This window comes from Elephas maximus, chromosome 12 (genome assembly GCF_024166365.1).
Source record: "Elephas maximus indicus isolate mEleMax1 chromosome 12, mEleMax1 primary haplotype, whole genome shotgun sequence".
Taxonomy (NCBI): Eukaryota; Metazoa; Chordata; class Mammalia; order Proboscidea; family Elephantidae; genus Elephas; species Elephas maximus.
In genome coordinates this window covers 89,415,561-89,433,530 of record NC_064830.1, presented here as the reverse complement: position 1 = coordinate 89,433,530, position 17,970 = coordinate 89,415,561, and the positions used below count along the sequence as shown (strand labels likewise).

At 51.6% G+C, this 17,970-nt stretch overlaps 2 protein-coding genes across 3 annotated transcripts; both read left to right on the top strand.

The window, feature by feature from the left end:
* Positions 1–19: 19 nt before the first annotated feature.
* Positions 20–2,471, top strand: PRRT2 (proline rich transmembrane protein 2). Of its 2 annotated transcripts, XM_049904655.1 has the most exons (3): positions 20–147; positions 827–1,797; positions 2,187–2,471. In XM_049904655.1, the coding sequence occupies exons 2-3, from the start codon at positions 892–894 to the stop codon at positions 2,379–2,381; spliced, it is 1,101 nt and encodes a 366-aa protein (XP_049760612.1). In that variant the 5' UTR covers positions 20–147; positions 827–891; the 3' UTR covers positions 2,382–2,471. The 2 variants fall into 2 exon arrangements, with proteins under 2 accessions (XP_049760612.1, XP_049760611.1); XM_049904654.1 differs by having other exon boundaries at positions 827–2,280.
* A 1,065-nt stretch (positions 2,472–3,536) lies between these two features.
* On the top strand, positions 3,537–13,555 carry PAGR1 (PAXIP1 associated glutamate rich protein 1). Its single transcript, XM_049903420.1, has 3 exons — positions 3,537–4,796; positions 5,007–5,089; positions 9,075–13,555. The coding sequence occupies exons 1-3, from the start codon at positions 4,324–4,326 to the stop codon at positions 9,272–9,274; spliced, it is 756 nt and encodes a 251-aa protein (XP_049759377.1). The 5' UTR covers positions 3,537–4,323; the 3' UTR covers positions 9,275–13,555.
* Positions 13,556–17,970: the final 4,415 nt, after the last annotated feature.

Genomic DNA, 17,970 nt, shown 5'->3' with positions numbered 1-17,970 from the left:
CCGAAGAGGAGGGGACGAGCAGACGCGAGGGGAGAGGAGGGAAGACCCGCCGCCTCCCTCCCTCGCTTGCTTGCTGCCTTGCTCCCTCCCGGGCTGCGGCTGCTGCAACGGCGCGGCGGCGGGAGCATCCCGGAGACCGGCGTCGAGGTGAGACGGTAACTGACTGAAGCTGCGGGTAGGAGTGGACCGACAGACATTGGGCATCAGGGTGGCTGCACCGGAATGCGGGTGCCTGGCGGGCGGGCTTGGTGGTGCTGGGCCCGCCGCACCAAGGGGAGGAGAAGGTACCGACCCGCCGGGAGCGAGGGAATCCCAGAGAGAGGGTCTGGGAAGGGGCTTGGAAGAGATGCCCAGGTCTCCCGGGGAGGGGCGGAGGTGCCTGCGCTCCCAACACGCAGCAAGAAAACCGCACCGCCTGGGCGCCCAGGGAGGAGGGGAAGATGCAGAAAGAGTGGAATGTTCCTCTGCTCAGTCTGCCTGTCGGAGTTTCCGTGTGTCGGCACAGCTCGTTGATTTTGGGCTGCTGGGGCATCTATTAGTATCCGAGTCCGGATCTTGCTGGGGTGAACCCAGGCAGAGACCATGGGGAGAGTCCTGTTCACAAAAGGGTTAATGTTCCCAGGGCTCTCCAAAAAGAACAGACTTTGAGGGGAGCACCCCCCTCCCAGGGATATCCCCCCCAAGGCAGAAGAAACCACAACTCTTTCCTCTCCCCAGACAGCCCAAAGCTGGCCCTGAGACAGGAGCATGGCCCTCTTGGGCTGTCAGTGCTGAGACCTGGCCACCTCTTCCCTCCTCACACCAAACCTGTTTCCTCCTCTTGCAGGATTTGCTGCTGTCTCTGCTGCTCCATCCTCCCCACAGGGGCCCTCTCCCCTCTCCCATCTCAAGATGGCAGCCAGCAGCTCTGAGGGCTCTGAGATGAAGGGGGTCACAGACGGTCCCCAAACCCAGGGAGAAGGGGCTGGTCATCCTGAAGCTGAAACTGGCCCTCCCCAGGCCCCAGCTGGGGTCCCAGATGAGCCAGAGGCCAAGCAGCCAGACCCAGACACCAGTGGGGCCCCCGTAGACTCAGAGCCCAAGGCTGGGCTGGCTCCGGAAACCAAAGAGACCCCGGCTGGAGACCCAGAAACAGCCCAGGCCACAGACCTCAGCTCAAGCCCAGGAGGGAAATCAAAGGCCAGCTCCAGCCCGGAAGAAGCATGCCAAGACCTAACATCCAAATCAGAGGAGAGCAAAGAGGCCACTGCAGGCCAAGGGTCCACCGAGCTGGAGTCTGCAGCCCCACCTGAGCCAGTTTCAGAGTCTGCTCCCCAACAGGACATGCAGTTAGAACCTCAGCCAGACCCCCAGACAGGTTCCCAGCCCACCCCCAAGCCAGCTCTCCAGACAAAGCCTCCTACCCAGGAGGACCCAAGCCCCGAGGCCCTGACAGAGAGTATGGGAGAAAAGCAGGAGAATGGGGCAGTGGTCCCTCTTCAGGCTGGTGATGGGGAAGAGGGTCCAGCTTCCCAGGCTCACTCACCACCTTCAACCAAAACCCCCCCAGCCAATGGGGCTCCCCCTCGTGTGCTGCAGCAGCTGGTTGAGGAGGACCGAATGGGAAAGGTTCACAGTGGGCATCCAGGATCTCCCCGAGGTAGCCTGAGCCGCCACCCCAGCTCCCAGCTGGTGGGGCCTGGGGTGGAGGGGGGTGAAGGCTCCCAGAAACCTCGGGACTACATCATCCTCGCCATCCTGTCCTGCTTCTGCCCTATGTGGCCTGTCAACATCGTGGCCTTCGCTTATGCCGTCATGGTGAGCCCCGCGGGACCCTGGCCCAGGTCTCCTATGGCTCCCAGCTTCCTGCCAGCATGGGGACAGAGCCCCAGGAGTGGCCTTGCCTTCCCTCCCCTCTCTGCATGGATCTCACCTCTCCATTTACTGGGGCTTTGCTTGGTTTTCCCAGGAACTTACCCTGAGCCACCACTCCCCTGCCCCTTCGGTTGGGAGGGATGTCAAGGCATATGTTTTACACATCCTTGCTGACCTGTGCCCCCCCCCCCACCTCCTCTCCAATCTTCCAATCTTCCTCCCTTAATCACTGTCCACGGGGCCGGCCTACTGGATGACTCTTTCACCTGATCTCTGCCGGGGCGGGCTTCTCCTGACCTGGGCCTTGGTCCCCACCCTCACCCTAACCCCAGTCCCGGAACAGCCTGCAGCAGGGGGACGTGGATGGGGCCCAGCGTTTGGGCCGCGTGGCCAAGCTCTTAAGCATCGTGGCGCTGGTAGGGGGGGTCCTCATCATCATCGCCTCCTGCGTCATCAACTTAGGCGGTGAGTGGGGGTCTGGGCCAGGCGGGAAGGAATGGAAGGGTTGGCAAGGGCAGCTTTACTAACTCCTGTCCCTGCTCTCTCCTGTCTGTCCTCCCTACTTCTCCTTTGTCTCTCCTTGTCTCTACCACCCCCCACCGTATGTCCCTCCCTCTCCTTTCCCACAGTGTATAAGTGAGGGGCTCTACCCTGCCTTCCAAGACTTTTCTTCCTGTTGGGAGCTGCCTTGGGTCCATCCCTCCCTTCGGGGGAGCCCAGTTGATGGCCCTGGCCCCCACCCATAGGGACCAAGGGAGCCTGAGCGGCCTTGTTTACAGCTTCTTTCCTGCTCCTGCATCCTGCCAGGCTCCTCTGCCAACTGTAGGCCTCCCTTCTCCCTGCACCGTTTCCAGCCTCCCTGCACTTCTGCCCGCATCCCCTCTAGCTTCTTGGCCTCCCCTCCCTGCATTTCTGAAACCTCCCTGCACTTCTGTCAATCTCCCTGAACATCTCCCAAACTCTGTACACTCTCTCAGCCTCCCTGCATTTCTCCTAGCCGGCCTCCCTGCACCTCCACCAGTGCCCTCATCTCCCTCACCCAACCCAACTTTCATTGTCTTGGCATCTTCCGCATTCGTTTCTTCTTCTCTCCTTTATCATATTCCCTTCCTTCTCCACATCCCCACCTCCTTCCTCTTCCTGCCTCCTCATCTTCCCTCAGCATCCTCCCACCCTCTTGCCACTGTTTATTCTGCAAAAACTCCAGCACTTAGCCTGGGGGAAAGGGGGTTGTCTGGAGAGGGCCCCCTAATCCGGGGCCCAGGGCTCCGACTGTTCTCTGCTGGGATCACCCAGGCCCAGATGCCCCCAGGGCGCCTCCTGGGTCGTTGGGTTAGCGGCCAGGCCACTTCTGGGGGCATGTGCAGGGTGGCGACCACGCCTTCCGAACAAGCACAGGGGAGAAGGGAGTGGCGCAGCGGTTGACGCTTCCCTGGTCAATCTTGTTGACCTGCCCCACCTGGGCTTTTTTTTTTAACTCCAGTGTGTGTGTTTCTAAAGGCGTCGGGGCTCAGGTTATTCCCGTCTTTGTAAGGAAAGAATCCAAAAAATAGGACCAAAGCTCCCGGGGGGGGGGGGGCGGGGAGGGGACGGGGAGCTCTATAATTTATTTTCTAAGAGAACAAGGGAGGTTTGCTGCACACGACGGCCCACAGGAGAGGCAGGGACAGAAGCTACGACGCGATTCGGAGTTGGCGGGTTTTTTTTTTTTAAAGTTAAGTGGGGGGAACTTGAATTCCTAATACGTATATATCAAACTGATTCCCCCTTTTCGTATGCCGGATGCTGCATGGGTATGAAACACCAATAAATGGAGACTGCATGAGACTCGCCTCAAGCCTCAGTTGGTCCTTGTGTCGGCCCGCGGTGCCAGCAGTACTATCTCCCTGCGGGTGGAGCTACTCGGTGATATGCGCATGCGTCCTCCAGGTGGCCATATTTACTGTGGGCCGAAGCCTTTCATACCAGAGTTCCCCTATTCTGCGCATGTGCAAGCTTTCCTCTTCCAAGTGGCTCCGTAGAGCGGAGCCTCCTGCGCCGTTTTTGTGCGCCTGCGTACTGTGACCCTTCGCACCGGGGTGGTGGGTCTTAGCTCCAGGCGCGTACCGCGGCAGAGGTCGCGAGTCCCCGAACTGCGAGGTCTGAAGAGAGGGCGCCCGGTCTAGGTGTGGGGAAGGGCGGTGTGAAGACGAGACAGTGGGCCTGCCACTCTCCTTCCCCTCTCGGGCTCGAAAAGTGGTTTTTGCCGCCCCTCGGGAATATCGGGTCCGTGGGGCGGGGTCCTTGGTGGGGGGGAGCTGAGCGCCCCCTCCTGGGGATCCGCGGTCTGACTTCTGGGACCGCTGTCGGAGCCTGATTGGTTGAAGAGACATTGCCTCCATCTCTGGGGAGTCGTATTTCTTGGGGGTGGACCCCTGGGTTAGTACCCCTGCGTATCCTGTCATCGCGGGGCCACTTCCCTAGTGGTTTATGTCCCTTACTCGGGGTCATGGAGACCCTGCGGCCACCACAGCGGCGCCTCTCTCTGAAGAAGGGGAGGTGACCTCCGGCCTCCAGGCTCTGGCCGTGGAGGACACCGGAGGTCCCCCTGCTCCGGCCGATAAGGCCGAGGACGAGAGGGAAGGAGACCAGGAGGAGGCCGAAGATGAAGGGCCTGGGGCCCAGAAGGCGCAGGAAGAAGCCCCCAGCGCCCTGCAGGAAGAGCCTGCAGAAGGAGAATCCGAGGACTGGTGCGTGCCGTGCAGCGATGAGGAGGTAGAGCTGCCCGCGGCCTGGATGCCCCCGCCCTCCGAAATCCAGCGGCTTTATGAGCTGCTGGCTGCCCACGGGACCCTGGAGCTTCAGGCGGAGATCCTGCCCCGCCGGCCGCCCACACCTGAGGCCCAGAGCGAAGAGGAGCGATCAGATGAGGAGCCGGAGGCCAAAGAGGAAGAAGAAGAAAAGTGAGGACCAACCTTTACACCTTGTCCCTGGGGCTACTCCTCTGATGTCAGGGGGAAATAGGGAAGGAAAGAAAGTGGGACCCAGGAGCATGGAAAGTGGAGGAAGGGAAGAGAGCAGGAGGGGAACAGCAGGCAGGCTGGGGAGAAGCACATGTGTGGGTGTTTATGGGGGGCCACCCTCACCCTTTATTCGCTGTCTACCTGTCCCAGACCGCACGTGCCAACGGAATTTGACTTTGATGACGAGCCAATGACACCAAAGGACTCCCTGATTGACCGGAGACGAACTCCAGGTACAGACAAGAGAAAGAGTTGTGGGGGGAGGTGAAGGGTCTCTGCTCCCAGTTACCCAAGAAGTGTCTCCCTAAAAGAGACCTTTGCTTGGTGCCTTGGTTGTTAGACAGCTGGCTACAGGAGAGAACGGCTTGCCCAGTGGTGCCATCCTTCTGGTTTAGATTGATACCATATCTTCCTTTAAGAGTCCATCTCAGATAATTCCATTGTACTTCTCATACTTTTTGTCTCCATATTCTCAGAAGTCCAAGTCTTCCTGTTCATCTGTGCTACTGCGTACATCTCCTAATCTGACCCAACTTCTCGCCCCACATGTCTTCTTAGAACTTACCATCATCTCAACCTCCGTCATCTCTTCATCTTCTCTGAACATTGGCCTTCTTACCCAAACTGAAACTGGCTGTCTCCCTGAAACTGAGTATGGACACTGCTTTCTTTCATCCTTCTCAAGTAGAGGCTAACTTTTCTCACGCAACCCACCCACCTCAGGGCCTAGAGGTGGAATTGTTGCTCTCCTTGTTCCTCATTGCCGCTTACAAAGCATTTCTCCTCCTTTCAAAACTCTCAATTCTTTTTGAATTTCATGTAAGATGGTATAATTCCCACCTTCTTCTGGGTGTCATCTCACCAGTCCTCCAGCCTTGCCAGTTTCAGCTTCTCTCAAGTCTTCCTTTCCTTTCCTATGCTGACACCATTAACCCCATAATGTCAGGATGCACGTGAATGATCCATCCAATCCTCTGGCCTCTCACTTCAATTCCCGATGATTTTTTTCTTCCATTCTTAGCCACTGCCTACTGGGTGGAGCACAGTTCTATACTGACACACGCAGGGTCGGGGTCACTGTGACAACAACTAGTTTGGTACTGTGGACAGGCTCTTAATCTGGTTATCATCTAACATTGTGCTGTCTTTGAAATCTCACTTTCAAGTGGCCCACTTAACGGGCAACCACTCAGTATCCTTATGGTTCATGCTGTGAGTTTGTACTTGTGCTCCAGACATGCTGACCAGTTCACCCTACCTTTGTCCTTCACCATCCATCCCCTCCTTACCCACCTGGGAATACAAGGTCTCTCTTCATAACCACTCCCTTACAACCATTCTTATTTCCCGCACTTTTTCTCTCTTTCCTTTGCAGTTCCTTTAATAAAATGGCAATCCCACTTAAATCAGAGCTTTGAACCTATTTGTTTCAGTTGGAACCCCTGCTGAGAATTTGCATTTGTACCTTAGATATGGAAACCCTGGTGGCATAATGGTTAAGCGTTATGGCTGCTAACCAAGGGGTCAGCGGTTTGAAGCCACCAGGCCCTCCTTGGAAGCTCTACGATGCAGTTCTACTCTGTCCTACAGGATCACTATGGGTCGGAATTGACTTGACAGCAACGGGTTTGGTTTACTCTAGATACACTGAATCAGAGTGTACATTTTAACAAGATCCCCCAGGAGATTCTCAAGTATAATAAATTTTGAGAAGCACTGTTCTAGTAGTATTTCTCAGAATTGGTCCCTAGCCAGCAGCATTAGCGTGGTCTGGGAACTTGATAGAAAGGCAAATTCTCAGCAGGGGCTCGAACCAGAACTAAGCAGTTCAAAGCCCTGGCTTATATCTAGCTCCCCACTAGTCCCTACCTGCATCTGAGCAGCCCAGCACTACTGGAAAAAAACAAGTGTGCTAACTGCTCTCACTTTAGATTGCTGACTACAGACTGATTATGAGCCTTACTACATTTTCTGACATGGAATGTGTGTATCTTCACTGTCTAAAATAATCGTTTTCTACTTCATTCTCTTTACATTTACTGTGTATCTTCTGTTGTTTGTCCCTACCGCACCAGCCGATAGTCTCCTTTATACTTAACTGTGACAGCAAAGTGAATAAGACAGATGCTACCTTAACATTTTGCTACTAGATCTCCCAGCCCATATCCATCTGCCTGCCCTATTGTGTGGAGGGCCCCGCCCCCAGCAGAGGCCCAGCCACCCAGGTTCTGGATCCTGTCCATTCCCTCCATCAGTGGTCTGTTGCATTCTGCTGGATTGTTCATAGTTGTATAAGAACGTGCTCCAATGCCAGCGACTCCCTTTTTTCTCCCTTTTATAATCACATTTCTCAAGGGTTGTTTACAGTCACTGTCTCTTTTCCTTTAAGCCACTTCACACCAGCTTTGAAGCTCACTCCATTGAAACTGCTCTTGGCAGTGTCACCAGTAACCCACACAGTTGCCAGACCCCGTGGGCTTTCCTTCTGTCCTCACCTTACTCAGTCTCTCATGTCACTCAGCACTCTTGAAATACTGCTTTTGTTCTTTTTGCTTCCAGACCATCATTCTCCTGGTTCTCTCCTTCCTCACTGACTACTGCTTCTCAGTCACCTTCGCTGTTTTTTTTTTTCTCTGCTTCACCTCTTCCGTGATAGTTAAGAGCAGAGACCCGATTGCCTGGGCACAGTTCCTAGCTCTGTCCCTTACTAGCTATGGGACCTTAGGCAAGATATTTAGAAAAGTGCCCATCATATAAGTGCTAGAAGTATTTATTAAATAAACTCCCTAAAAAAGTTTTTTGTTTTTTATTTTAAGATGGTTGTCCCAGGGCTGAGTCTTCCATCTGTATTCTATTCCAGGCCATCTTCTAGGCCCGTGGGTTTAGACATCACTTAAATCTCTAACCCTCATCTCTCACCTGAACTCCAGATTCCTCAACAATCTGGCATCTCCACACCTCCCCTCAGATTTCTCCCAGAATCCATATCCACCTAGTTCAAGCCAAAAGCCTTAAAGTCATTCTTCATTCTTCTGTTACCCCAGCATTCAAGCATGCAGCAAGGAAGTGCTATTAACTTTGCACCCCAGCATTTCCAAGTCCATCCACTTTTCTCCACCTTCAACACCTCTCCTCATCCAAGCCGCCACCATCTCTTTTTTATTTTTTTTAAATTTTTATTGTGCTTTAAGTGAAAGTTTACAAATCAAGTCAGTCTCTCACACAAAAACTCATGTACACCTTGCTACATACTCCCAGTTGCTCTCCCCCTAATGAGACAGCCCGCTCCCTACCTCCACTCTTTTCATGTCCATTTCGCCAGCTTCTAACCCCCTCTACCCTCTCATCTCCCCTCCAGGTAGGAGATGCCAAGATAGTCTCAAGTGTCCACCTGATCCAAGAAGCTCACTCCTCACCAGCATCCCTCTTCATCCCATTGTCCAGTCCAATCTCTGTCTGAAGAGTTGGCTTTGGGAGTGGTTCCTGTCCTGGGCCAACAGAAGGTCTGGGGGCCATGACCACCAGGGTCCTTCTAGTCTCGGTCAGACCATTAAGTTTGGTCTTTTTACGAGAATTTGCATCGCACTGCTCTCCTGCTACCTCAGGGGTTCTCTGTTGTGTTCCCTGTCAGGGCAGTCATCGGTTGTAGCCAGGCACCATCTGGTTCTTCTGGTCTCAAGCTGATATAGTCTCTGGTTTATGTCTGCCACCATCTCTTTACAAGATGGTTGCATAGCTCCTAGCTGGTCTCCCTGTCTCCAGTCTCAGCAACCAGAATAATACTTTAAAAATATAAACTATGTCACTTCTCAGCTTAAGGCTTCCATTCCACATAGAGTAAGAAATCTGTACTCTCTACACAGCCTGTAAGGCCTTGCATCATCTCCTTTGCTTCTGTCTCACCTGTCCCCCTGCTCTCACTCTCCTCTGCTCCTGCCCTTGGGCTTTTGCACATGCTCTTCCCTCTGTCTGGGATGCTCTTCCTGATCTTCACATTACTAGTGCCTTGTCATACTTCAGGTGCACCACCACCACCCTCTTCGAGAGTCCTTGATGGCCCACCTCTTCTGAGGCCCAAACCCAAACCTCAGAATTTCCATGACAGAGACCTGGAAATCTGTATTTTTAACAAGCTCCCCAAGTGATGAGTAAGATGCAGGCAAGTGTAGTGCCCACTGCCACAATCCCTTCCACATGTCTCACCTTCCCCTACTCCAGGAAGCTCAGCCCGGAGCCAGAAACGGGAGGCCCGCCTGGACAAGGTCCTCTCAGACATGAAGCGGCACAAGAAGCTGGAGGAGCAAATTCTTCGCACTGGCAGGGACCTCTTCAGCCTGGACTCAGAGGACCCCAGCCCTTCCAGCCCCCCAGTCCGGTCCTCAGGGAGCAGTCTCTTCCCCCGGCAGCGGAAATACTGATGGCTGCTGCTCCTGCCTCCAGGGGCAGAGTCCGCCCCTGCTGAGGCCAGGCCCTCCTTCCTCAGCCCTGGACAGCAGGGAACACGGGCGGAGCAGAGAAATGCCAAGCTTCCAACAAAGTACCTGGCAGGAAGAAAGGGGTCTGTGTGTGTGTTTATGTTTTCTATTTCTATTTGGAGATTGGGGCTGAATTTCCTCAGTCTGAAATAAAAAAATGCAACATCTTCTCTTAAGAATAGGGGCTGTGGCTTGAGCCTGGACAGTTGGCCACACTTGGGGGTGAGAGGTGGGTGCAAAGGCAGACTTGCACTTACTTAGTTTGGGAAATTAAAGCCAAATGGGTCAGAGGTGAATTCAGTCAGCAGTTGCCTCTTGTCTTGCACCCTGCTACCCTTCGTAGTCTCAGCCGGCACTGCCAGCTAGCTCTGAGGCAGCCCTTTAAATGCCCAAGCCTACTGCCAGGCAGGAAGTGAAGCCTGGGCTGAGTGATGGAGTTTCCAGTCTGATCCGAGTGAGAAGTTGCTCAGCTGCACCTGTGGATGTAAGTACTTCTTACTGGCCCCCAAGCCAGTGGTGGAACTATGTGCCCCTCAGGAATCTCTCTAGGCTGCCCTCTTTATAGGGCCATGCTTCTGTAGGGGCAGGCAAGACCTCACTGAACCAGAGGGGGGAAAAAGGTGGGTGGAGGCTTTGCCTTGGGAGGTTTTGCTGTCCTTATTGGAGGTTTTTCTGCATTTTGAAACAAAGGTAGATCAGCTCATCAGCACATAACCCCAAAAATCTGTGACTTCAGGTTCCCACATGCAAAGTAAGGAGGGGATTTGAAGGGGTCCATTTGAACTCCATCTTGGAGCTAGATTGGCCCCTGTTTGCCTCCCATTCCCTCTTCTTAGGCCCTGACCTGTTCCCTTGAGCTCCTAGAATATGACTTCTCCCCACTGAGACCCCTCACTCTGCCCAATGTTGAGGTTCTGCTGCCCCAATCAGGGCTGTGCAATCTGTGGACCTTGGCATATCAGCTGAGAAGTCACTAGCAGGGTGATCTAAAGGTAGGCTCAGGGTTTGGAGAGCAAGGCTCTTTTCTTTCCCCTTGGGAGGGGAAGTGAAGCATGCTGTAGTATTGCATAAAAACCAGGAAGCTCAGTTGGACCCGCCAACCCAAGGTTCTGGTGACCTTAGAGCTGGCACTTAGGTGTGAAGCACTTGATGGGGGAGCTGGTTGGGGCAGATGCCCTCTGCGTTCTCTGCTCCCTGCCTGGGTGGCCCCCTGAGTTATGAAGAAAAGGCTGGCTGTCACGTGGGGTGGCATGTGGCTCTCCTGGAAACTCCTGCCTATTCCCATCCTTGACACACTGGGCGCCTGGCCTGGGCTTTTTGGGCAAGGCAGCTCTCTGTAGCCATGAGCAGGTAGAGCAGCCACCTTGAGTTGAGGACCCCAGGGTAATTCTGGGTGCTGCTCCTCCTGGGTTTGAGGGCGCAGGATCTGGGCACTTGCCCAAGCTACAAAAAGCACTCACCTTTGAAAAACCATTGGCCCTATCACCGGGGGCGTGCCCAGCCTCACCCAGGTCCTTAAGCCTTTATTGGAATCTTGTTAGTGTTTCTGCTTGAGAAGTAAACTGCCTCCTGGTTTGGGGGCTGTGCTGTTACTGTACTCAGGGTGGAATTCTGGTTCCACCCTTTGATAAATGTGGTCCTAGGTAAATTCCTTAATTTCTAGGCTCTTATAATGATTAAATGAGTTAATTAAAGACACATGGCATGGTACAGATTAATTTCCTAATAAGTCGTAACTGTTGTTTGGGGACGCTTGCCAAAAATACGAGCTTCAGAGGCCAGTGGGCCTGGGAAGAGGCCTGGGAATCAGCATGAACAGGATTAACGATCTCAGCAGAGTCCTGTGATTGGCTGGGTTTGAAAACACTGATCTAGGGTTCTGAAACCTGGTTCCTGGTCCTTTGTCATCGGCAGTCCTCCGACTGCAGTGGCTGGCACTAGCTGTCGGCATCTGGGCCGTGGGATGAACAGAGCCCTTGGCTGGCAGAGCCCACACCTCTCCTCCCCCGACCTGGGACCCACCAGGCAGCTGCTACTCCCACAAGGTAGTCCAGTTGGGCTGGAGCTCAGATAAGATTTTCTTACGAAGAAACGTTCCAAAAACTTGGCAGCTAAAAACAGTGTTTACATGAGGCATCTTCTCCAGAATTTCCACTAATAGTCCTCTAAAGCAGATGCCATGGTTTCCCCTCTGAGAGGCTGCCTGGTGAAAATAGCTTTTCTGTACTTCCTGAGTCATGTGACTCACATTCTCTAAACAAAGAACGTTTGACTTAAAAACCAGTGAAGGGAAGCTCCACGAAGATGAGCCCCTGTTTATCCGGAGCTTCACATGCCTTTTCCACTCCCTCGGGATTGGACAGTGGATGATAATGCCCCAGTCTAATAAACCTGAGGTTGATGACGTGATGGTGGCAGGGCTGGGTTATCAGCCTCACCTCTAACATCATGCTGCTTGGACCAAGAGCCCAAGGGTGGGGACAAGGGGCTTGTGTTGGCAAGAAGGCGGCTGACCCAGTGTTTCACCAGCACCTGAGATGGGAGAGGAGCTGGAGGGGAAAAAATGAAGTTCCCTGTGTGTAGTCAGAGTTCATGCTTATTTCCTCTTGCCTTTGCTCAGTGAGCCTCTACGCTGTACTAGAGACATCCTCCATTCCCTAATTCCTTCAACCCCAAGAGGGAGTCACTTTTATTCCCATTTCACAGCTGAGGAGAGTAAGGCTCAGAGGCTAGTAGGTGGCCCAAGATGACACGAGCAGTGACAAAGCCTGCCAGATTCATATTGCCCCCATCGGTTCTCAACACTGGCCGCATGTTGGAGTCAGCGGGACAGCCTTTAAAAATAACACTTAGATCCCACCTCAGACCAGTTAAACCAGAACCACCAGAGATGGGTGACTTTAAAAGATCTCTGGGTGGCTCTGATGTGCAGCCGGCATTGGAAGTAGCTGCATTCAACCACAGCTGATGATGGAGCCCAAATCAGTGTGGATCTAGTTACAATGCTGATTGACTTTGTGGCTCTGGGGTGAGGCCCAAAAGTCTGCATTTCTAACATGCGTCCTGGTGGTGCTGATGCTACTCACTCTAGAGCAGACTGAGTGTAAAGGCTTTGGACAGGTTAGTCTCTTTAGCGTTTGCAGTTTAAGATTCACTGTTTTGGCTACTTGGAATTGACCTTGAAAATCTCTTTGTAGTGACTTGTGATTCATTCATTCATTCGTTCATTCTTTATGCTGTAGCATAGATTTACTTTCTGAACCAAGAGGCTGCTCTCTTAGCTAGAGGGTAAAATTACTCTCTGCTTCTTATAGGCTGTTCTGTTCTGTTCATGCCTTACCCAGCCATTACCCCTCCCTTTGTGTGCAGGGGAGACTTTGGTCTCTGCAAGAATTCAGGTGAATGTTGGCAGTGGTTAGCACTCGTAGAGTGGGGTTCTTGAAGGAGCCTCATGACAATTGAAGGAAGTGTGCTTGGGCAAGGCTGGGCACATTCCCAGAGTACACTAGGGGGTGGGTCTCAGCAGCAAAAACTGAAGGTAGGTCTGGGTAGGTGGGTAGATTTTGAGAGTTCGGGCCAAACCCAAGGGTTGGGGAGGACCTTCCAAATGTTACCACAGTTATAACCATTGTCTTTTGAGGGCCCTGATACGTTGGGAGTAAAATGATCTAACTGTACACAGTGTCATTTGGTAAACCACGGAAGTCTAAATCTGAGACTTGTCAGGAACATGCTGGCTGAGTCATATGGTTTGCCTGGATCCCCCAAGAGGCCCCTGTTGGGCTCACCTCTATGGAAGGATGGGGTGGCAAGGGTAGGAAGGCAAAACCTGTTATAGATGAAGTTGGTAGGTGGTCTAGGAGGAAGGCACAGCTGCCTTTTGGCATGTTAGGTCAGGTGGGTAGTGAGGGAGGAAAGACGGGTTCCTGGTACTGCAATAAGGACTTGGACTTGGCCTTGGAACAAGGCAGGAGTCCAGCCCAGTCCTATCAGCTAAATGAATGACTCTCAGCTGAGTCACCGAGCTGGGTGAGGCTCTTAGCCCCCCCTGACTGGGACCAGCTGGGGTGGCAGATGGTGAAGAGGCCTCAGCCCTGGGGGATGTAGGATCATCCAACAAGGAGCCAACCTAGGCTGTTCCCAGAGCCTGCTCCTAGCCCTCTGTGGCCTTCTAGAATTCAGATCTCCCCTGCGGGGTCTCTCAGAGCCTTGTCTGCACCTTCGCCTACAGCCCTGGCCCTTCCTCTTCCCCATCTGGTTTCCTGGCCAGGCTTCTACCCCTGCAGAGAACCTGCCAAAGACTGGAAAAGGCTCCACCACTGCTTTGCTGTTCTTCTAGCCCGACAGCTGGGGTGTCTTGCTACCCTCCTGACAGTAAACAAGTGAGTACTTAAGGCCGGGATGCCAGGGGGGTAGGGAGCCTCTAATGTTGTCACTTCCCCTAACTGGATAGGAAAGCTGAGCCTCAGAGGCTATTCCCTGCCTCAGCAGGAAAAGCCTGAGCCAGATTCTAAAGGGTTTATGTAGTAAATCTCTTAATCCTTATAACTCTGAGGAAGATGCCGTTATCTATGCCCATTTTACAGATGAGGAAATTCAGGTACAGGGAGGTCACTTGTCTAAGCTCACACAGTGAATTAGCTTGAGACCCAAGCAGTTCCAGCCCCATGGACTCTTGGAAGTACTACCTCCAGGACAAATCCCCACACTGGGAACAACTTAGAAGGATGGGAACAAGGCTGAGCAGGACAAGGAAATACAGAGGAAGGAGAGAGGAGGAGCAGGGGAACAGGGCCCAGAGATTACAAAGGGGCCCCTGTATTTTTGAACACTACTGGAAGACAACAGAAGAGGGAGCTCTGAAGCTAGAAAAGCCACCCTCCTACAAGCTCTTGTAAAAAAAAAAATTTTTTTTTTTTTACAAGCTCAGGGAAACTAACTACACGTCAAAATAAGCAACAGAAATGTATCAGAGTGTAAGGTCAAGTCCCATACAAAGTTGCAAGATGAAATTATGAAGAGCAGAATAACATCCCTCTGGTGTGGAAAGTGTACCAGGAAAGCAGATCAAAACTGTAACCTCTATATTCACACAGTGGAATACTACGCATCTATAAAGAACAGTGACGAATCTGTGAAACATTTCATAACATGGAGGAACCTGGAAGGCATTATGCTGAGTGAAATTAGTCAGATGCAAAAGGCCAAATATTGTATAAGACCACTATTATAAGATCTTGAGAAATAGTATAAACTGAGAAGAACACATACTTTTGTGGTTACGGGGTGGGGGGGGGGAGGGAGGGTGGGAGAGGGTTATTTACTGATTAGTTAGTAGATAAGAACTACTTTAGGTGAAGGGAAGGACAATACTCAATACAGGGAAGGTCAGCTCAACTGGACTGGACCAATAGCAAAGAAGTTTCCGGGATAAACTGAATGCTTCAAAGGTCAGCGGAGCAATGGCAGGGGTTTGGGGACTATGGCTCAAGGGGATTTCTAAGTCAATTGGCAAAATAATTCTATTACGAAAACATTCTGCATCCCACTTTGAAGTGTGGCGTCTGGTCTGGGGTCTTAAATGCTAACAAGCGGCCATCTAAGATGCATCAATTGGTCTCAACCCACCTGGATCAAAGGAGAATGAAGAATACCAAGGTCACAAGATAACTATGAGCCCAGGAGACAGAAAGGGCCACATGAACCAGAGACTTAGATCATCCTGAGACCAGAAGAACTAGATGGTGCCTGGCCACAACCGATGACTGCCCTGACAGGGAGCACAACAGAGAACCCCTGAGGGAGCAGCAGAACAGTGGGATGCAGACCCCAAATTCTCATAAAAAGACCAGACTTAATGGTCTGACTGAGACTAGAAGAATCCTGGCGGTCATGGTCCCCAAACCTTCTGTTGGCCCAGGACAGGAACCATTCCTGAAGACAACTCATCAGACATGGAAGGGACTGGACAATGGGTTGGAGAGAGATGCTGATGAAGAGTGAGCTACTTGTATCAGGTGGACACTTGAGACTGTGTTGGCATCTCCTGTCTGGAGGGGAGATGGGAGGGTAGAGAGGGTTAGAAACTGGCAAAACCGTCATGAAAGGAGAGACTGGAAGGAGGGAGCAGGCTGACTTATTAGGGGGAGAGTAAGTGGGAGTATGGAGTAAGGTGTATATGAGGTTATATGTGACAGACTGACTTGATTTGTAAACTTTCACTTAAAGCACAATAAAAATTATTTAAAAAAAAAAACTGTAACCTCTTTCAAAACGAAGTAAGACATTAAGGAAACAATACAAGGTATGAACAGGACAAATCAGAAATGTAAGCCTGGGCAGTCTGGCTTTGAATCCATGCCCCTAGCCACTGTACCATACCACCACTTTAGAAAGATGGGCAGACATTAGATCCTGAATAACTCATTGTCCATATCTGGGTCTCAGCTATTTACAGCTGCACTGTCCAATATGAGGTCAACCAGCCACATTTGGCCCTTTACATTTAAGTTAATTAAAATTTAAAAGCCAGTTATTCTGTCTCACTAGCCACATTTCAAGTGCTCCAAAGTCACTTGCGGCTAGTCCAGAGACAGCGCAGATTTCGAACATTTCCATCATCACAGAAAGTTCTATTGGTCAGTGCTGATTTAGAGAGTTTAAACTAGAGCAAAGCCATTGCCGTCCAGTAGACTCTAAATCACAGCAACGCTAAAAGAAAGTAGAACTGCCCTATAGGGTTCCAGGAAACATCTGTTGTATTCGAACTGCCAGCTTTTTGGTTAGCAGCCATACTCTTAAACACTGCACCACCAAGGCTTCATGAAACTAGAGCACAGGTGGTAAACTTAAATGCACACAGGAGCCAGGTGGAAGACGTAAGTCCAATGACCCAGGTATAAGACATTAGGGAATGGTGGGGACTTTGGTGAGTGGAATGCTTGTGCCCACGAATTTAGCACAGCTGCTACTTGGCTTCAGCCTATTTTGCCCTGTGCAAATGTGGGTTCAGTGTTGCTGGTCTCCTAATTTTTCAAGAGAAGTAGAAATCAGAGCTGTCTGAAAACTTTAATTTCTAAATACCATCCAAAAAAATGAAATTATAAAGACTTATGGACCATGTGTAATGTACTACCATCAGACCTTGCCTATATTCAGGAGGTGGGATGAGAATCACCATCAGCACAAACACCTCCTATGATGACTCTCCAACTTTTTTTTACCATTTCTGACACCAGCTGTCCCTCCCATGGCACTGTCTACTTCTCTGCTTGGTTGAATAATCTGTTGCTGTGGCCACGGAGAACTCACAGACCATACTCACAATTATGTGGTTTATTAATGAAGTAATAGGCTTCAACTTGGAATTAGGATCAAATTGGAAGTAACGGGATGCATCTCGGGAGACAGGAAACAGCCTGTCAATCAGGACAACATCCAACCAAGGCAACTGTCAGCTTCTCAGCTGTACCTGCAGGCAGGGGGCCCTTCTCTCGGCTGTGCTCACTGCCAGGCCTTCTTTAGGCTTCTGCCTTTCTTGGCAAGTGCTACAGCTCTTTAACTCTGCTGACAATTGCCCAGAAGCACCCCACACCACCTGCCCAAAGGTGCTCAGTTCGCTGCTGCATGGGTTCCCAAGCCCACTACAGGTGCCTTGCGCAGGTCTCTTGGTTCCTGCTGCTCGTGCTGCTGCCACTTGTGTTGCTGCACTGTCTTGTGCCGTCTCACACCGTCTTCATTGCTAGAGCTGTCTTTCTACTGTGTCTAGGAGGTTCTTGGTGCGTGGACCCCAGGTCTAAAGGATAAGCTCCAACCAGACTCTTGTTGGTAGTGAGGTCCCCCTCAACCTCTACGCATTTGGCCCTTATGTAAGCCTACCCACCCACTGCCGTCGAGTCAATTCTGACTCATAGAGACCCTATAGAACAGAGTAGAACTGCACCATAGAGTTCCCAAGGAGCGCCTAGGGGATTTGAACTGCCGACCTCTTGGTTAGCAGCTGTAGCACTGAACCATTACGCCACCAGGGCTACTTCTTGTCAATTTCAAATCATGGTGTTCCGACCAGGCCACAGGCTGACCAATCCTCTTGGAAGGCTAAGTTGCTTAATTTGCATACCAATGGACCAATTTCCCCCCCTCCCCAGGTCATTAATCCTATTGGGTGGTTTTACACATTTTGTTGCATAGTAGACTGACCAAGCCCTGCAAGGTCCATGAAATGAACCAAACATAAGGCAGGCTAGAGTCCAACCAATTATTTTTGGCAGAACTACAAACCCAAAGCCACAAAGGTCATATATAAGAGAAACCCATTGCACTGCACCATGTAAAACTCTTCTCTTGAGCCGCTCCCTGCCTCAATTCTGTAATTTTATGGCTCCTGAGTATTTTTCCTACGCTGAGCCACCCCCTTTTCTTTTTCACTTCCCATTCCTCACCCAGGTTGGAAGCTGGGTGAATGGTTGAGTTGAAGTGGTGCAATTGCTCTCTTGTGATAGCTTCAAAAATGTCCGGCCAACGTCTCAGAGGACAAGGCTCTAAGTCACCTAGTAAACTTGATTCCCTTTGAGTTACAACATGTCCAAACTCCAACAGTGCAGGCAGTTGGGATGGGGTTTTGGTAAACCACCCAGTTC

Bases quoted from the DNA above. Each gene is read 5' to 3' on its own strand.
- PRRT2 (XM_049904654.1), top strand. From the start codon at position 892: ATGGCAGCCAGCAGCTCTGAGGGCTCTGAGATGAAGGGGGTCACAGAC.
- PAGR1 (XM_049903420.1), top strand. From the start codon at position 4,324: ATGTCCCTTACTCGGGGTCATGGAGACCCTGCGGCCACCACAGCGGCG. The intron at 4,797-5,006 runs GTGAGGACCAAC...TACCTGTCCCAG, and splicing joins AAAGAGGAAGAAGAAGAAAA to ACCGCACGTGCCAACGGAAT. The intron at 5,090-9,074 runs GTACAGACAAGA...CCCCTACTCCAG, and splicing joins TGACCGGAGACGAACTCCAG to GAAGCTCAGCCCGGAGCCAG.